The following is a 20,032-nucleotide window of genomic DNA, read 5'->3' as shown; positions in this document are numbered from 1 at the left end:
TCAGATGTGCCACCAGAACAAAAAGCCAAATTCAGCCTGGCCCAGCCTGTCAGAGGGCTGGGGGGATGTGATACTGGGGCTATGTCTACACTTGCAGAGTTTTTTCACTGTCAGTTTCTCCGGTGATAGGGAACCGGTGAAAGAAAAGCACTGGTTTGTGTACTCACTTACTTCCACCGGCGTCAGAGACTGTTCACATTTGCAGCACTTCTGTCAAAATGAGAGCAGCGCACTGAGGGCAGCTATCCCACAGTGCAGCTCTCTCCATTTTGACGATAGGTCTTGTGGGAAAGGGGGGGATGATCACGGGGCATCCTGGGTCCCTGCACAGCCTCCCCCCCGCAGACACTGATCAGCTCCAGGAGCTCAGCATTGCTCCAAGCAGGGGATTGTTTGCTCCATAGAGCAGGCATTGTCACCTGGCCAGATGATACATGAGCACTTGCCAAGAAAACAGGAAGGGAAGTTTCTAACTTCCCGGGGCTTTACAGATGTTTGTTTACCTGGCTTCAGAGCAGCAGCTGCTGGCCAGAGTGGTCACCTAGGCACTGTGGGATATCCCGCGGAGGCTAAAAGCTCCGTAAACAGTAAGAACGGGTCTTCACTTGCACATCACCGCAAAAGCCTCACTGGTAAGAGCTGTCCACCTCTCGTGGAGGTGGTTTTCTTTTTGTGGTGAAACTTCTGAGTTTCACCGCAAAAAGTCATTGGCAAGCGTAGGCGCTCCCACCAGACTTTTTCCACTTTAAATGGCAAATGTAGACATCCCCTGAGACTGATGCCATGTCAGGTAGCTCTTTGCAAGGACTTCCTCTCTGTGAAATAACTGCAGTAGTGCAAAGGACCCTGCCCAGCTGAGACCAGCTCCTGCCGCTCAGACCAGGGTAGAGGGAAGGTTCAGCTTTCTGAACCATGGCGCTTTCAGTTTCCATTCTTCCCCTGCTTTTATGTGCCCCAGAGATCACAGGGCATCTCTGAGATGGAAAGTCCTGAGGCAGAGGCCTGAGCTCAGAGAGTTGCCATCCTGATGCCTCAATAGTATCCAATCCTACTCGGGGTAGGGGGAAACCCAAGAACTGGGAGGGGGAGGGGGGGCGGATGCTCTGTGTAGCACCGGAGAGGGCACAAACTCAGCCCTGTCATGCCCAGCAGGATGTTCCTGACAGGTGTTGTTTAAACACCCACAAGGTGACCCTGTTTAAATCCAGACGATGTCTGCCCCAAAGAGCTTTGGGTCTCCTGGGAAATCCAGAGGTGGAGATAACTCTGCAGGTGGCTTGTTAGTGGGGCAAGATCTTCTTGGGAGCTGCTCGTCCCCTGAGTGCTGCACTAGTCTTGGGTTGGGAAAGGGGCATCGGGCCACACAGAGGAGTTCTGAACACACACCCACAGCTCAGTGGCAGGTGGGAACGCACGTCTAACCATTATTTCACTATCCAGTTGTGGCTCCTCCCAGAGAAACAGGACAACTAAGGGATCAACCAGCCAGGCCAGAGAGGGTGCAAAGAGAAGATCTGGGCAATATGTGGGCAGGATTTCCTGAGCAATGCTGTCGGGGGGGAAGGGTCATACTTGAGGGGGGTATCTACCCAGACAGTGCCAGACGCAAAGTCCATGTTGCTCTGTGTAGTGCAGTCCAGGGCTCCTTCATTATCTCCATTTCCATGTGGGGGCTGGCGCTGCTGAGGCTTCTCTGATTGACCCTCCCTCTCCCTGTGCTTCCAGCAAAGCACACCACTGGCATGAGCCAAGATCTTTCTTGCATAACTGCAGTAATACAAAAATTGCATTGGAGTCTGAGTCATCTTGGCTTATCTCTGCTTCCTCAGCACAGGGACACATTTAGCTGGGGGCATGCTGGCAGCCTGAGGTCTCCTGGCTGCCACTCCCTCCCTTCTGACTTTATCTGCATGTTGGGTATAACCTGCGTATGGGGAAGTCATTGCTGAGTCTGTTTATGAATAGGTGCAATTCCCATTGCCCCACTCGGGCAGTCTCCAGGGGCTCCGTCAACATGCAAGGGGCAGCTTCTGCCTCTTCCAGGGACGGGGGGTTGCGGGGTGCACGAGTTTGCTTGAAAATGGGCAAACTTTGCCACTGCTCCCAATGTTCAAAAAATTTGCAAAAATTTTGCTCCATCCATTAGTTTTACCCCAAAAAATATTAGTGGGGGAAGGATAGAGAAAGCAAAAGTGTTAGAGAGAAAGAAGAGGTGTAATGAGAGTCTTTATCTAAAATGGCTGAAGCCAAACTGAAAAGTCACCTGGAATGTGGCATGGGGCAATGCCCCGCAGGGGGGAGCCAGAAAGGGGGGAACCTCCCCAAATCCCTTCTTCAGAGATAAACTGCTGTTGAGCTTTATTTTGAAAATGCTTCTTCGATGTGGGGCACGGAGCCATGAGGCTGTTGGACACAGAGGCAGTTTGTGGCGGAGTTTGGAAGACTCACTCTCCCGCTGTCTGCCCTGGGGAGAGAGGTTCCTGCAGCTTACATCCCATAGCTGTTTTCATTTAATTCCAAAAAGCCCAGGTAAGCCATTAAAGTGTTCTTTAAAAGTTCCCCTCCTGGCCTCAGTGCAGAGCAGGGCCCTGGCCTGTTGTCCCTACAGAGGAAATGGAGTGGTATTCTTTGATGGTTTGGAGGAATGTCTGCTGCTGAGAGTTGCTGAAATTCACTGAGAATGAGACCCCTCCCTGTGGCTTTGGGGCTGGTCCTGCCGGCAGCTCCCTTTACTCCCCCTTAGCATTCGTGTCCCCGAATATACACCCCATCACTCTCTGCAAAGGCTCTTTACAGGTGGCTCCATTAATTCACAGGATTCTCCAGACCAGCAGTGCTCCCTCTGGGAACCACAGGCCACAGTGATTGAGAGAGGCCTGGAAGCGCTAACACTGTATCAGCAATAGACTTAGCCAGCGAGGTGACAAGGTCGATTTCCTACAGGCTACATTTGTCCTTTGGGATGCATCTGGGACCATCCCAGGGCAACAGGGTGTGGGAGATGCTCTGAGCATGGGACTGGGAGGCAAACACTGCCTGCATTCCCCTCCTGACCATGGTCCTGTTCCTTGACCTCTCTCCCTGCATTTCTCCTACCTCACCTAAGGAATTGTGGGGAAGGCCCAGGTGGCAATTCCTGCACCCCTGTTACATAGCAGGAGTCACAGGCTGCTCCAAGAGCCCCAGGGAGCCGTGGAAGAGGCAGTAGTTGGGCGCACAGGTGCTGACTTTCTTTGGATTGGCTGGTGGGTGCTAAGCACTCCCTGTTTTTTTCCTGGGGGTGTTTGAGCCCATGGAGTCGGCTACTATAGTTGGGAAGATGGAGGAATTTACCCTGACTTAGGCACGGAGGCTGCTTCGAAAAGGAGGGGTGCCCCGTTGAGATTCACAAACAGGACTCTCGGATTCTGTGGCACGATCTGGGTGAAGAATACTCTTGGGAACCTTGTACTCCCAGCAGCATGCAGGGCCAGAGAAATCCACAGACACAGCCTGTTCTTGGGCAGTCTGCCAGTTCTGTGCTACCCACACCCTTCTCCAGGAAACTCTGCCCACTATTTTTACGGTGGCCATGGACTCTCTTCCCTGCGTCCATCAGCCTGACCCCTGTAGACTTTCCCACTGAGATGTGCAACTATCATTATTGATATCAGAGCAACACCCAAGCAGTCCCAAAACAGGGGCCTTGTCATGCTAGGTGCTTTACGTACAGGCAGTATGGCAGCGTAGAGTGTAAAGACAGACAAGGGAGACAAAAGAAGGATCATTATTCCTGTTGTACAGAAGAGAAACAAACAGAGAGAGAGATTAGGTGACTTGTCCAAGGTTGCACAGGGAGTCTGTGGCAGAGATGGGAACCGGACCATGATCTTCTGGTCTCAGGTCAGTACCTGAGCCACAAGAACATCCCTCTGCTGGGAAAAAGGGTGACACACTGCATTACATTTTCCAAAATATCAGGTTCCGCAAGGAACTCGCCAGGGAGAGGTTGGTGAGGTCGGGGGTCTGTATTTCCTTTCCCATCATTGCTCTTCGTTAAGTAGCAGCCCAGGCAATCAACACACGAGGTCCCTTTTGGGTGACATCACATGTGCTATTGCCAGCTGACCTTTGAAAATAGCTGGGGACTAACCAAGGTCAAATCCTCAGCAATGCCGCCAGCCCCAAGTGCACAAAGAGCATGAGGCAGGCCCCCCAAATCATGAGATTTTAAAAACAAATGGAACTTGGGTGGCTTTTATTGGCCTTTTGGGATTTGAACCTGTAGAGTTCATGGTTTTCAAGCTTTTTCTCCCCAAAAAGAAGGGCTAGAAACTTAGTTTTGCTAAAGTGAAAGCTGAGAGCGTCCCATAATCACATGGCCACAGGTGCTGTGGCTTTAAGAAAAACACCAACTATCACAAAACTTGAGATAAAATCATGGGAGCTGGCAGCACTGCTTCAGTCAAAACGATTCCTCTCCTCCCATCACAACTAGGCTGAAGCCCAGCCTGTTGTCCTGGTTTAGCCAAAACACTGAGTTCAGTAGCGCGATTGAAAGAGAGGAAAGTAGAGACGGAAAGAACCCCTGGCGCCTCTATTCTCCATGTGTTCCCCACCTTTGCCCCATCCAGCCTGCCTCCCAGAAGCTGCGCTCCAAAACATGATGTATCTCCAGAATCTTGCAATTCCAGCCTTTTACTCTGGATAGTAGGGGAGTGTTGTGACTTATGTGGTTATTGCCAAGAGAAATCAGTCACCAAAGGCAGGAATTTAGACCAGAAACACCAATCAGACCCTCTTCTGTCTCAGCTCAACTTCATGACCGTTAGTTTCACTTTAAGTGAACAAGTTTATTCCCAGATCCTGGTGTGGCACCCTCCCCCAAGTCACCCTGGATGGATTTATTGCTAAATTAAGTAACATCCCAACTGCCTTTCTTCAGGCTAAACATTGTCCTCACCTCCTCCCTCCAGGACTTTCCAGCCATGTCCCACATCAACATTGTTGTACTTCTGCAGAGCAATTGTTCTCTCTGAAAAGAGGCCTCAAGTCTTTCCTCACTTTGCCCTGCCAAACACAAGACCTCCAGGGTTCTGGGGAAGCCAAATGCAAACTCACTGCTGAGTAAAATCCCACAGCAGGGACTACTGTGCCAAAGCCAATGGGGATCTAACTACAGTATTCTCATCTCATGTCATGTGCTCTTTGCTGTGGTTCTCTGATGTGAGTTGAAGGAGTATTTCCCCCTTAGGAATTAATCTCCTACCCTGGGGCAGGGAACTCAGAGTTTGTATCTATTGCCAACTCCACCTGCTCCTCTGACCTCATACGTTAGTCATTGCTATTGGCCAGAGGACAGGGCAGGGCTCTGACGTGGCTGTGTCAGACGAAACCAGCCTGGGTGGGATCAGGTCCGAGGTGAAGCAGTTCTTGAAAATCCGGACAAGAACCTTCCTCAGCTGTTCTTTTCCATTCTGTTTTGTTGCCAAGTCATTTGCATTTATTGTTGTGTCCTATTCACCTCAAACTGTGTCCTTGTTGGGACTCACACCCGCTCTTGTGTCTCAAGGTATTGGGAAAGGAAGGGGCCCCAGAGAGAAAGCAGGGATAAGCCCACAATTTACACAGCCCATCCTGCAAGGGGACCGCTACCTGAGTTGCTATTTCCAAGTAGATTTTCAAGTCCAGGGACTCCTTCATGCCCATTTCTATTACCATAACTATGGTTTGTTTGTATTACGCCAGCCCCTAAGGCCAGGACTGAGATCACAGCCCGGTTGCACTTGGGGCTGGCGGCATTGGACACAGGAAGAGACATTCCTGGCCTTGAGGAGCTTGCAATCTAAGTAGCTGAAATGGGAGAACAGGAGCATTAATATCCCCATGTTACAGGTGGGGAACTGAGGCCCAAAGAGGCTAAGTGATTTGCTAAGGGTCACTCAGAGAGGCTGTGGCAGAGTTAGAGATTGAACCTGGATCTCCCTGTTCCCAGTCTGGTCTCTACAAACTGCCTTTCTCAATTTCAAATGCTTTTAAAAGCTGCCAGCTTCCTTTTCTGTGACAGCCCTCTAGAATTGTAGGCCCAACTGAGAATCCCTTTCGCTGCTCAGGGGCTCACTGCCTCCAGCTCTCTTTAGTGAGGAATTAATGTCCACTCCAAGCTGGGATCGGTCAGCATTGCTCACTTGTGCATAACTCCCCACCACGTCTTCTTCCTCATTGTTTCAGGATGGCTTTCTTGTCCCTTTTCTGTTCTCTTAATCAGGACTTTCCTGATGACCTACCAATATAGGGCTTTGCCTGCACATTGTCCTTGGCATTTGTCGTTTTATAGGGTGGACAGGGGCGGGTTCACCTTCTTTTCTCTGAATCATTTATTTGTTTTGCAAACAAGCTGCTGCATAAATCAGCTGGCTGGGGCAGGCTGTGGAGCTATAATATTGCTAGCTGGGACTCATCTGTTTTGGGAGTTGGAAGGCTTAGGCCAGATCACGTACAATGCCCTCATTATACACTAGCAGCTGCCCGTAAAGATAACGGCTATAATCAAATCATGCTTCAGCTGGTCACCTGCAGGGGCAGGAAGGAGCTTTTTCCCCCAGTAAGTACTCGATTGGCTGGATGTGCTGAGGGGGGCCAGTTGGCCTGCCTGAAACATCAGAGATTGACCACAGGTGGAGACAGACAGGACACCCTGAGATAGCACAGAGAATCCAGTTTCTAGCTGGTGGATCTTGCTCACATGCTCAGGGTCATATGCATTGGAAGATTTGAGGTCAGGAAGGAATTTTCTCTGAGGTCGGATTGGCTGGGACCTGAGCAGGGAGGACGGGGGACTTCCCCTTCCTCTGTGGCATGCGGATCATGCATGCATGATTGAGCTTTCTGGGATCATCTGGGTATATCTCACCTTATCAATTCCCTGCCATCGCCACGGCCTGGGTCTCTCCCATTCTCTCAATGAGGTACACCGTTTAGTCTCCTGAGGGCTGAAATGCTGTTTTGTGTAAAGTCTTTGGGCTCAGTGTAGGTGGATCTGAATGAAAAACAATGGCCTGTGTGACACAAGAGGTCAAACGAGGGGAACCCATGGAGCCTTCTGGCCTGAAACTATGAAACTGGGAGTTTGAACTTCCCAATGTTGCCTTACTGAAGTGCTGCATGGATGTTTGGGTGCAGCCAGGAGTCTGTGCATCTACCAGTGAGCCACAGCCTTCCTTGCACCCCAGTTAGTCAGCCCAGTCGGCTGGAAAGTCACTAAGTGAATAAATAGAAATGACAAGTTAATGATTATAAAAGCTGGGGATAACACCGTTCGTCAGGAGTAACAAGGCCTTGAATGAGGTCATGGAAAAAGCCTACATATCCGGGGAGGCGCTGAGGGATAATCCCTTGTGTGAGGGGGAGAAGGAAAGGGAAGAAACCTGTCCAATATCTCCTTCATTTTGAGGGATGTCACTCAGTTTAGTCCTTATGTTCCGCATGGGTTTGTTGTGCCCCTGCTTTTTATTGCTGAGAATTATTTATAGCTGAAAGTAGCTGAGGTTTCAAAAAAGTCTGTGATGCTAAAGGAACCAATCCCACAGCATTTGGCGTTTTCCTGCAAAAATAATGAAAAGGAGTACTTGTGGCATCTTAGAGACTAACCAATTTATTTGAGCATAAGCTTTCGTGAGCTACAGCTCACTTCATCGGATGCATACTGTGGAAACTGCAGAAGACATTATATACACAGAGACCATGAAACAATACCTCCTCCCACCCCACTCTCCTGCTGGTAATAGCTTATCTAAAGTGATCACTCTCCTTACAATGTGTATGATAATCAAGTTGGGCCATTTCCAGCACAAATCCAGGTTTTCTCACACCCCTCCCCCCTTTCAAAAAACCACACACACAAACTTACTCTCCTGCTGGTAATAGCTTATCCAAAGTGACCACTCTCCTTACAATGTGTATGAAAATCAAGGTGGGCCATTTCCAGCACAAATCCAGGTTTTCTCACCCCAAACCCCCCCCCCAAAAAAAACACACGCACACAAACTCACTCTCCTGCTGGTAATAGCTTATCCAAAGTGACCACTCTCCCTACAATGTGCATGATAATCAAGGTGGGCCATTTCCAGCACAAATCCAGGTTTTCTCAGCCCCCCACCCCCATACACACACAAACTCACTCAAAGTGGATGAGCTATTACCAGCAGGAGAGTGAGTTTGTGTGTGTATGGGGGTGGGGGGTGAGAAAACCTGGATTTGTGCTGGAAATGGCCCACCTTGATTTTCATGCACATTGTAGGGAGAGTGGTCACTTTGCATAAGCTATTACCAGCAGGAGAGTGAGTTTATGTGTGTGGTTTTTGGAAAGGGGCGGGGGGTGAGAAAACCTGGATTTGTGCTGGAAATGTCCCACCTTGATTATCATACACACAGTATGCATCCGATGAAGTGAGCTGTAGCTCACAAAAGCTTATGCTCAAATAAATTGGTTAGTCTCTAAAGTGCCACAAGTACTCCTTTTCTTTTTGCGAATACAGACTGACACGGCTGTTACTCTGAAACCTGCCATTGTAAAGAGAGTGGTCACTTTGGATAGGCTATTACCAGCAGGAGAGTGAGTTTGTGGGGGGGGGGGGCGGAGGGTGAGAAAACCTGGATTTGAGCTGGAAATGGCCCAACTTGATTATCATACATATTGTAAGAAGAGTGATCACTTTAGATAAGCTATTACCAGCAGGAGAGTGGGGTGGGAGGAGGTATTGTTTCATGGTCTCTGTGTATATAATGTCTTCTGCAGTTTCCACAGTATGCATCCGATGAAGTGAGCTGTAGCTCACGAAAGCTTATGCTCAAATAAATTGGTTAGTCTCTAAGGTGCCACAAGTACTCCTTTTCTTTTTGCAAATACAGACTAACACGGCTGTTACTCTGAAACCTGCAAGAATAATGTGTCCCCCTCCCCCACGTCATTCTGGGGCTTTCTTTAGGGCAGCGTTTCCCAAACTGTGCTCCGCGGAACACTGGGAATAGGTGTTCTGTGAAAAAATCTAGAATTTCATTTTGACCCTTGCACTTGATTTTTGTACTACTTTATACACGCTTTCCACTTAGAAATTGTTAGTTCAAGTTGTTTTAAATTTGTATTTTTGCTTTGTTTTATAAAATAAAATATATTTGCGCATAAATAATGTAATTTCTTATTTGAAAACCAAATGACCACAAAATAATATTATAAAGTGTTCCGTAATAGGCTAAAAAGTGTTCCGTGGCCAAAAAAAGTTTGGGAAACGCTGCTTTAGGGGTTTGTGACAAAAATCAAGTCCAAGTAGAACAAGCCCCCCCTACCCTGTCACACTGCCCTGTCTCATGACAAGTTGTACAGACTTCCCAACCAGAGTCCATGAAACGCAGCACTGACATACGAACACCCCCGGACCCGGAATATTGGGTTCATCCCCTGGTCTCTGGAATCCATCCTTTCACAGCCGGCTTCCAAGCCAGGAACTATGGCAAAGAAAGTAGGTCCAAAGGCAGCCTCAAGTTAGACCCCTAAATCAAAGCTGCCTGAGTCCACTGAGTTGGAATTTGGTGTCTAATTTTTGGCTATTAAATTCTGGAAATTGTTGTCCTTAGTTTCCAACCCCTCTCCCCCCCAACCCCTCCCCCCCCCCCAAAAAAAACCAAAAACCTGATAAACTAATAGTGTATCAGCAAACCAATTGTTGGTGCATTTGGGTTATTCCTCAAACTGTTTTCAGAATAACGGGGGGGAGTGTATCAAACGCTAGGCTGTATGTGAGCTTCTGAGCTTCCTGCTCTGGTATCTGGGCTTCAGTCTCTATATAAGAGTTGTTACCCCGTTAATGTCAATTAAAGGGTAAATATACGTTACATTACATATACCCCCTGTCTGGATTATCTCTGTATCATCATAAAGGCCCCATAAGAAACAGCTCTTGCAGGACATTTGGTATACAAAGATCCCGTAATTATCCTAGTACCTTTGTAGAGTCTCAGACCTCTGGTCTGAATCAGGATCCTGTTTCAGTACTTTCAGAAGACATGCAGGAGGTGCAGGGGAAGACTTGAGAATTGGAGGTTTGGGGGATATCTGGCAAATAAGTCGCTGTTGATATAGGTAGGGTGTAAGGACCTGCATTAAACTACAGAATAGAATAGTTCCTCGTTGAGATAGACTCCTTAAAAAAAAATGCAATTTGCCACGCTGCCAATCAACCTCAAGTTGACTAACCCAGGAGGCCAGTTGCTGAACCAGATACCACATGTTATCAGCATGATCTCAGCAGTGAAAAATTCCTCTTACTTCCCTTAAAAGAAAGAAGCTCTCTCTCTCTTCTATCTCCGACTGCAATGTCATCCATTAGCCAACTCTTGTGTACATGAAATTTCACAGAGCGTTGAAGTTCTTCCTGCTGATGTTGCAACAAGGGCTAGGGAGACATCAAAATCCTCTCCATATACAGAAGGACTCGGATGGCTGTCAAGGAATGTTCTGAACCGGTTCTGTAAATCCCTGGTCTGCTGCTTCCCTACCCCATCACAGCCAGAAAACAAAAGAATATAACCTTTGCAAAACTTAAAAAAAAAGGAGGAAATAAAATTGCCACCATGAGTCAGGTGTTTGCACTGAGATCATGGCGTTGAACCAAGCATCCCATTAAAGGCCATTTGTTTTCATCCTCCTTAATACTAATAGGACTTATGACCGAATAGGAATCTCTTTCATGTAACCAAATTATCTGGCTACCACCCACCAAATTTTGTGGCACTGGAGTTGGGAGTGAGAGGGGAAGAGGATGGAAAGTCCTACAGCATGTAATAGAAAATGATCCCTGTGCTACAGGTTTATTGAACAACCTTCTAGAACTGAATAGATAATTTTATCCCTGCTACAGAATTCTAGGGGCAGGGAATGTCAAAAGAACCACTGGAATCTAAGAAAATAAAATCTATCTAATTCTGTTCTATGGGCCCAGATCCTCCAACTGAGCTAGGCTGATTTACACCAGCTGAGGATCTATCTCTGTAGGCTTTTAGAGCAATTTCCCTAGAACCGTCTTAACTTTCTGTTGACCCCTCTTGGTTTCATCCTTATTTATTTCTAGAGTAGTTTACAACAAGATCTCTTGCTTCAGTAGAGGGCCACAGTATGGGAAAGTGTGAGACCTCCACATTGGCTCTTTGCACTGCTGTGGGGCTGAGATCTGAGGGTTGCACGTGACCCCCAATCCAGCACACACAGCCTTTTCGCAGGGCTCCCAAGAGGGGCCACTGAAGGCTGAGCCCTTCACTCCCTCTTACCCCAAACAGACTTGGTGATTGTACTGGCCTGTATCTGTGCACCGGGAAGAGCTATCCACTTTGTGCTTTACCCCCACTGGGAGGTGAAGCCCATGTAGGCCTGGACGCTAGGACACATGTATGTCCCATGCCGTTCCCTCCCACAGTCTCACACTTCTGCAGCTGCCTGGGTGAAGCATCAACACCATGCAACACTCCCCTGTGCAAAGGACTGGGGGGGAAAACTTGCTCTTCAAGTCCACAGATGCTTCGATGAGATGTAAAAGGCCCAGTGCTAAAGTAGCTCTTAGCAGCTAGTTTCCCCCTTTCAAGCCAGAACGTTGATTAAGATCCTGAGCAGGTAGAAGGAAGTTAAACTCCAAAAATGTGAACATGTGGAACCTCCCATTCAGGTGAGTGAACTGGAGTGGGAGGGAAAATCTGCCTCTGCCTCCTCAAGAAGGTGGTATAAATAGCCTTGCATCTGGTGCTCCTCCACAGTACAGGTCTGTCCTTAACAGAAGGAGAGAGACTAGCAAAACTGACCATGGCAGCCCTTACCTCCTCGCTGCAATTGCTCTTCCTTGGGGCTCTGATTTCCCCCATCTACTTGCTGGATGCTTGTGAACTGATCCAGAATACCACTCATCTTGGCTCTTACAATCTATCTGTGATCCCTGATGACTACAAGGCAGACACAAACTACAATGGTAAGTTGACTCTCTCTGGATCTAGGAACTTTCCTCCTGCATAGATCTCGCTTTGCCTGGATGTTCTCTTGAGTTTCATGGTGTGTCTGCAGTGTGCAAGAATGAGCATGCATTTGAGCAGCTTTTATGTCAGCTGGGAAGCGTAAAAAGAAAGGTTTCAGAGTAACAGCCGTGTCAGTCTGTATTCGCAAAAAGAAAAGGAGTTCTTGTGGCACCTTAGAGACTAACCAATTTATTTGAGCTGTAGCTCACAAAAGCTTATGCTCAAATAAATTGGTTAGTCGCTAAGGTGCCACAAGTACTCCTTTTCTTTTTGTAAAAAGAAAGGTAGCAGTAATCATTTGTGTTTTAATGTCAGTGCCCTCCAGGGTCCCCAGCAGATGCTCTCTCCTTGCCTGCAGCTGGGATTCTTATTTCATATCTGCCAAAATTGTGCAGCAAAACTTGAAAACTGGTTGTTTGAAAAGGCATGACATTTGGGGTGATTTCCCCCTCCCCCCCACACACACGCACTATGAGAATTCACCCTTTCCTGGGGAAATAGAAGAAAGGACAAAGGTGTGGAGGCCAGGGCTTAAAGGGGGCGAGGGGAGGGATCACAAAGAGTCACAGATCCTGCAAAAATAAATACATTTTAAACTGAGCTGGGTTGCATTGTTTTACCAAAGCTGCCCCCCACTCACCCCATGCCTCTTTTCAGATCATGTAAGCACTGCTGGACGCTGTTTGGGGCCCATTCTGTTTGGGTGCATATACCTTTCCTGAACACCGCCCTGAAGTCACTTTTACTGCTTTTTATGCACCCTCTGACACAGTGATTAGTAGCCTGATCCTGTTCTTATCATCCAATAGCAAATCTTCCATTGACTTCAAAATGCAAAATGAGCAGGATCAAGCCCCCAGTGCTGAATAAATGTCTGGATTGACAGACACTGTGTATCTCTCTCTGAAGTCAGTGGAACTATCTTTCTTTACAGGTCAGGATCTGACACAAAGAGCAGCCACTTTGTAAAGTTAGGGATGGTTCCTTTTTTTTTTTTTTTTTTTTTTTCCCATTTCTATACCAAAAAGGATTGAACACAACTGCAGATTAATTTCATTCCAAATGCCACTCACAACCAAACTTGGCTCTAATTAACGCACACGCACACAGAGTCTGCTGCTAGTTAACATCTATTTTATTGGCACCTGGCAGTCTGGCTGGTTTCTTTGAATTGTGGCTCAGGATAAACTCTCCCTCAGGCTGAGCATTTCCAAAGCATTGCCAAAGGGAGCCTTTCCCATCGTCAGGGGTTACAATGAGACACACTGGAGCCTGGTTTGCTGGTTACGGAGTAGCTTTCCTTGTACAGTGAGTAGCCCACTGAGTAGATGATCTTTGTAATAAAGATGCTGTAGCTAGGAAAACTGGTAAGACTGAGAGAGCTCCAGTCTTTGCCATGACGTGCAGTCAAACTGTACAAGGTAGCAAGGAGGAATGACAGGGCCTGGTCTTATCAGCTTAGGGGAGAATGGGAGGACTCCGGGCTCCAAAGTCTTGTGCTGCTTAGATTTTTAGGCTAAAAGCAGTTGTCCTGCTCCCCTTGTGTGTGGAGAATCTTCTTTTGGACCCATGTGAAGGGAACTCCTGAACTTGGATGAGTGGCTAGTCCTCTTTGGAACTTTACATTTCCCTTGGGGGGGAGGGGTCCATGAGACACCAAAGCAACACTCACCCCATAGATCTGTAGCATTCTCTGCTTCTCTCAGATCCCCTGGGGCCTGGTGGGGTTTTGTGGGTGCTGGTTCTCAGCACAGAGAACTTACGTTTTCCTCCTCTGCATTCTCTCTAGTAACCATCAGTGGAGCCATCAACAGCAGCTCAGTTATCCTGCAGGCCGTCAATAGCCAGAACTCCTCTGTGGGCCAGTGGGAAAATCCAGTTGTGAACTGCAGCAACGGCCTATCAGGGCAGCAAAATATCACCAACACAGCCACAGTACAATGGAAATCTCCAACCAGTGGGACAGACAGGGTGGAAATAAGGTAATGCTCTTCCTTACCTGGGAGAGGAGACGGAGTATGGGGAGCAGAGCTACATTCTGCAGGAGGCGTGCATGAAATGAGGGTTCTGCTTTCATTAAAAGGTTTAATGGGAAGGTTTTACAGAGGGGGGAAGTGCAGCTCAACCACGAAGTGCAGCTCAATCAGAGGAAATTCAAAGTGGAGCTGAAATGCAAATCCAGCAGGTCCCATCATCATTCCATCTTATTATTTTGATTTAGTTGGGGATTGGTCCTGCTTTGAGCAGGGGGTTGGACTAGATGACCTCCAGAGGTCCCTTCCAACCCTGAGTTTCTGTGATTCTATGATAAGCTATTACCAGCAGGAGAGTGGGCTGGGGGGAGGTATTTTTTCATGCTTTGTGTGTATAAAAAGATCTTCTACACTTTCCACAGTATGCATCCGATGAAGTGAGCTGTAGCTCATGAAAGCTTATGCTCAGATAAATTGGTTAGTCTCTAAGGTGCCACAAGTCCTCCTTTTCCTTTTGTGATTCTATGATTATTATTTATTGGTATTAATATATCACCTATGAGCCGTAAGCATGCACTAGGGGACACACACACACCCCAAAAAGCCGCGCCCCAAAGTCCTTAAGAGTTCGGGTGCTGCTGTTCACACAGCAGATGCCTTTGCAGGCCATTCTAACCATGCACCTGTTCCATGACTCCTCTGTTAGAGCTGGAGACTAACACCTCTGTGTGCTCCGAATTCTCATTTGGCTGCATTCACCCCCAATGGGTGAAAATCCAGAGTGACTCCACCGAAACAAATGGACTTGTATCAGCCTGGTCTACACTAATATTCACCTTAATGGAGCTGCATCAGTGAGAAATATTTACCAAAGAAAACCAGAGATAAGGCTTATCAGGCTGACTGAGAAAGGAAAGAGTGCACTGGTTATTTTCAACAATTAGTTCTATATTTAATTGTAATGGTTGGCATCAACAGACTTACAGCTTGCAACAAACATTGGAAAGTGCAAAAAGAAAAGGAGGACTTATGGCACCTTAGTGACTAACAAATGTATTTGAGCATAAGCTTTAGTGAGCTACAGCTCACTTCATCGGATGTAGCTCACGAAAGCTTATGCTCAAATAAATTTGTTAGTCTCTAAGGTGCCACAAGTACTCCTTTTCTTTTTGCGAATGTAGACTAACACAGCTGCTACCCTGAAACCTGTCATTGGAAAGTGCTGTAAAGCAATAAATGACAGGAGTATTGATGGCAACTAGTGACTAACGACATGTGTCACAGAAACAAAAGATAATAGGGAAATTTATCATGTTTGCTCAATAAAATAATCTCTTTATGACTTTATTCCTCCTCTCTTTATCTACCTTTATTGTCGCCTACATTATTCTAGGGAACAGAGGGTATTAGTGAGACCAAGCCCTTGATGTGTGTTGTTCCTTTATTTTCCACAGGGTGTTTGTGACGTTTTCCAATGGCTCTACACTGCTCCAGAAGACAACCCTGAGTACAGGTAAATCAGCCTAATATGCATGTATCAAATGACAAAGCAGTTGAACGGATTCATTTTTTTTTATTGTGGCTTTTGTGAAATAAGAATCAATTCCATCTTTTTCAAGACAAACACCCATTCTCTCCTGTAATGAAATATAAGGCAAAGACACTAAAACCAGTTGAAAATTGGCATCCGCATAAAATGAGGGTCACAAAAATATCATTGACATCTTGAAAAATGTCAGGTGGCTTTAAAAGATACAGAGTAGATATAAATAGGAGATCCTCAGCTGGTGTAAATCAGCATCACTCCATTGGCTTCAGTAACAGGCCTGATCCTCAAAAGGGCGTAAAGGGCATAACTCCCTCAACTTCAGTAAAGCTGTGGTGTCTTACACCGCTACAGGATCATCATTTGTCCGCAGCTTCCTCCTCTAATGCAGCTGAGCACAGTAAGAACTGATTATAGGAACTACATGGCACACTACAGACTAATTCCCAGTAAGTCTATCTGGAGGTTTTTCAGGCCATTTCCTTCCTGTAGCAGGAGGATCACTCTGTGTTCAGAGCAAAGCTAATCCTGTTCTTGTTCAATGTGGCTGTCTCATGAAAAAGCATATTTGGTGCCTTGACGGATGGTCACTGACAGCTGCTGCCTGCTGCAGACACACAGAAGGGAGTTCTGATCGGAACAGCACCTCCCAGCCTGATCCAATGGGACCTTTGAATATAGATCCAGTAGGTCCTGCTTGGCACTCAGCCCCAGCTGTCCAACTGGACACCAGGAAATCACATGCCGTTGTGGTACCATCAGTGAAATGATGAGGGAGGGAGCAGGTGCTGCCCTGTGATGTTGGCACAAGGCATGGGATGTGTCCTTCTGCTTAACTTCTCTGCCACACACACAGACCCTGCTGAGATTGTGGCTCCACACACCAAACCAAAGGGACCTCTGCTGTCCTTGATCCCATTTATACTTATTCCACGGAAGGGAGAGACTTCTTTCTCTCACTTCTCCGCCCCAAGGCACCTAAGACAGGATCTTCAAATCCTTTTAATCTGCAATGCTCCACTGAATTCAATGGAGCAATGCCAGTTTACCCCACGGGCAGATCTGATCCCAATTTCTGAGAGATACATGCAGCAACAGGAATTGATGCACCGTCTTGCAGTGAGCCCACAGTTCATCCGCTCCGCCGATTTCTAATCCTGGTTTGCTTCTGCATTTCAGCATCTTCAATCACACCTGCGTCGACAACAAGAATACCCACCACCAGTTCCGTCTCCACAGTGCAGGCCAGCTCCTTCCTCCTGGCAGCTGTCCACCTGCTGTCAATCTTTGTTACCGGCAAACTGTTCTCCTAGTGGGAAACGCACCCCAGTTGAGCCACGCCCTTCCATCTTTGCTTTCTACCTGGATGCAAGGGTGGACAGCTGATCTACTCAGGAAGTCTCTCTTCTACTGTTATGTATTTAAGCATGATGACTGCACTTTCTTTTACACCCTACTCGACCAGAGAGCTGACACCCAACCCCATTGCCAGCAGCAGGAAACACAGGAAGAAATTCTGGCACATACTTGTCTCAAGAGTTTTCATGAGCTGAAATGTTCTGTAACAAGTCAGGATTCGATACATTCATAGAGTGTAGAATAGCGTCGGGTAGAGTAATCTGTCAAAAGGTGATTGAACAAGGTAACACCAAGGGTTCCTTCCATCCTGATCTCCTATAGTTCTATGAAGCAGAGACAGCATGTGCCTTCCACCAGGAGGGCTAAACTGTTTTCCACATTAGGGCACTGCAGGTTGATAAATGGGCATGGGGAAGGGTCTTCCACAGCTGCTGCTGCATCCCATTTGCTGTGGACACATCCCATTTGCAGTGTCTTTCTGAGCCAGTACCTCCTGTATGTGACTCATCAACAGTCTACAGGGCCCTAACTGGGGAGGGGCACTGTAATCAGTCGGACTTGCAGAGAATTGTGAAGGGCAGGGCAGACTTACACAGTTCAGACTGATTTAAAGCCTGCATGGGATACAAATTTAAATGATCATTAAATAAGTAAATACACCCCGTTTTTCAGTCTAGCCTGCCATATGGAGGCAAGTCCTTTCCATAAATCAAGCTAGAACCCCCTACTGGCAGGGCCTCTCCATGAAGGCCCCCTAACTGGAATTCCCTGCCAGTTTCAATCCTTGGCCCAAGATAACCTGTTGTACTTCAGGGCACCCTGCAATACCCTCCTTGATTTTTCTCTGGTGTTTTGGGGCAGAAACCTGAGATGAAGGAAGGGTTAGATCTCTGAAATGAGTAGGAATATTTTTAATAGACAGCAGATGATTTTTACTGCCATGTTGGCTGGGACGTGCCGTTGAATTTGTTGATCCATTTTCTTCTTGAGATTTTGGGGGTTTTTTGTATGGACTGCGTTCGTTTAGAAATTGTTAAATGGCCGTAGAGAAGTAGATTTTCTTACACAAATCTAAATAAATTAATGAATAAAATACTTCATATTGTGCCTGGGGCTCTTTCTTGGCTTTTCCATGACGTTTCTTGGAAGAGCTGGGTGACAGAAATGACTCTAAATACTGTGAAATGCTTGGTTTCTGCCTATAGAGGAGCACTTAAATGTTACGGTGAAAGACCAAGGTCAAAATCTCCCTTTAGTTGCTCCCTGGTAATCTTGTTCAAGTCAATATGGTGTAACTGTGGGTGAATTGTTTCCTCCAAAGCATGTGGCATGTCTCAACTGCAAAATGTCTAGTTGCTGGCTGGTTGATGTGTGAACGTGCATTGTGGGGAATGGACAGTTGTGTTCAGAAACAATAAGTCATTGCAAGGCATCTGGGGTGCATGCTTCAATATTGCACCAATTCATGTAGGATGCTCAGAGAGGCAGTAACACAATTCCAGTAATCCACCTGCCATTCCCTTCCACCCCAGGATACTGGGATCCAAAACATCACAGTAGTTATATATTCCCTGGGTCAAAGATTTAACTAAACTTCTCACTTCTTAGGTTTCAGAGTAGCAGCCGTGTTAGTCTGTATCCGCAAAAAGAAAAGGAGTACTTGTGGCACCTTAGAGACTAACCAATTTATTTGAGCATAAGCTTTCGTGAGCTACACACAGTATGCATCCGATGAAGGGAGCTGTAGCTCACAAAAGCTTATGCTCAAATAAATTTGTTAGTCTTTAAGGTGACACAAGTCCTCCTTTTCTTCTCACTCTTAGTATCTCAGAGTGAACAGGATGTAAACTGCCCATATTATCCATATAGCTAGCCCCCTCCCTCTCATAAACCCACATTCAATTTCTGTGGAATTAGTGTTAATTGGTCAATTTTAATTTGAAGTGGACTAAATGGTGAACTGTTCAAGCCAGAGTGCCCCAGAGCACTGTGAACTGCAGGGGGGCGGGGGGTTGCAGGTGGGAGAATGGAGCTGGGAACTGAAACGCCACATTTCCAAGGAGATTGAATGCCCAGGAACAGTTGATTCCTGTTGTTCCTGCCTTCTGCATATTGACTCCTCAGTCATCAGGACATGGCTGTTCTTAGGAAAGGTGAGACTTTTTTGCTAAAGAAATGTGTGCAACATTTATAGCTAAAACATAATGGGCATGATTCAACCCTGCCCCCTGTGATTGTCACCACCCAGCTGGAGAGGTGGGTGTTGCTTCTGAAATGCATTTGTTTGTTACTTAAATATGTTCCATTGTCTCTTGGCCAGCTCACAACTTAGAAAGGGTTGTTTTGTGATCCCAGCCACTCATTCTTTATGCTTTTCTCTCTGCTTCAGTACTTCTTCCTCCCAAATAATGTTAGGGGTGGGATAAAAGGATGTCGCCTCTCACTGCCTCCCTCCCCTGCATAATGTTGAGGCTCTGGGTGAAAGGGTCAGAGCTGTTTTAAAGGGACATGTGAGGCCAGATTAGCCTCTGACTTAATATTTATGGAAGTTGTGGAGAGTCTGTTCCATGGTGAATCTGAACCTTAAGCTCCAGGAATCGCCTTTCAGAGACTCGCCTAGGCTAAACTGCAGCATTAAATGAACGTCGGCTGGCGCTAGCAGGCAACTGGCCGCAAGAGAGCAGCATCTCAGGAACCTGCAGTATGGAGGGCTACCCAGCCAGCTTCAGGCCTCTGAACCGTAGTGACAAACCCCAGCCTGGCTTGTGGGATCCATGGATCTCAGAGATGCTGGGCTTGAAGGCCAGAGAGTCTGTCAGCACTGGGGGAACCGTCAAATGATGGCCTCATTAGGGGAGAGGGTATCCCCTAAGGCCTTCAGGAGGAAGGCCCAGGATCAATCAACTCTGATTTTGTAATCTTCCATCCACTGAATGCTGCCCACTAGTCTTTCCTTGCACCCCTCCCCTCCAGTGACATCACAACACAAAGGTAAACAGGTGGGGCTATTGTCTTGCATTCCTACTGTGAAGGGTTATTCTGACCTCAAGGGTGCAGCTGCAAAAACAGGCCAGAGTCTTTCACTTTAGTTACTTGCACCTCCAGCGAAGTGTAAATAGAG

General features: G+C 47.0%; 1 protein-coding gene across 1 annotated transcript; it reads left to right on the top strand.

Moving 5' to 3' along the window:
- The first annotated feature begins 11,792 nt into the window (after positions 1–11,792).
- On the top strand, positions 11,793–17,967 carry LOC311511371 (uncharacterized protein). The gene is made up of 4 exons (XM_084611917.1): positions 11,793–11,990; positions 13,823–14,015; positions 15,461–15,519; positions 16,732–17,967. The coding sequence occupies exons 1-4, from the start codon at positions 11,828–11,830 to the stop codon at positions 16,863–16,865; spliced, it is 549 nt and encodes a 182-aa protein (XP_084468043.1). The 5' UTR covers positions 11,793–11,827; the 3' UTR covers positions 16,866–17,967.
- The last annotated feature ends 2,065 nt before the right edge of the window (positions 17,968–20,032 follow it).

Source organism: Lepidochelys olivacea (assembly GCF_965140295.1).
Source record: "Lepidochelys olivacea isolate rLepOli2 genome assembly, chromosome: 22".
Classification (NCBI taxonomy): Eukaryota; Metazoa; Chordata; order Testudines; family Cheloniidae; genus Lepidochelys; species Lepidochelys olivacea.
The sequence above is the reverse complement of the archived record's forward strand: the minus strand, read 5'-3'. Positions and strand labels throughout refer to the sequence as shown.

Bases quoted from the DNA above. Each gene is read 5' to 3' on its own strand.
- LOC311511371 (XM_084611917.1), top strand. From the start codon at position 11,828: ATGGCAGCCCTTACCTCCTCGCTGCAATTGCTCTTCCTTGGGGCTCTG. The intron at 11,991-13,822 runs GTAAGTTGACTC...CATTCTCTCTAG, and splicing joins GGCAGACACAAACTACAATG to TAACCATCAGTGGAGCCATC. The intron at 14,016-15,460 runs GTAATGCTCTTC...TATTTTCCACAG, and splicing joins ACAGACAGGGTGGAAATAAG to GGTGTTTGTGACGTTTTCCA.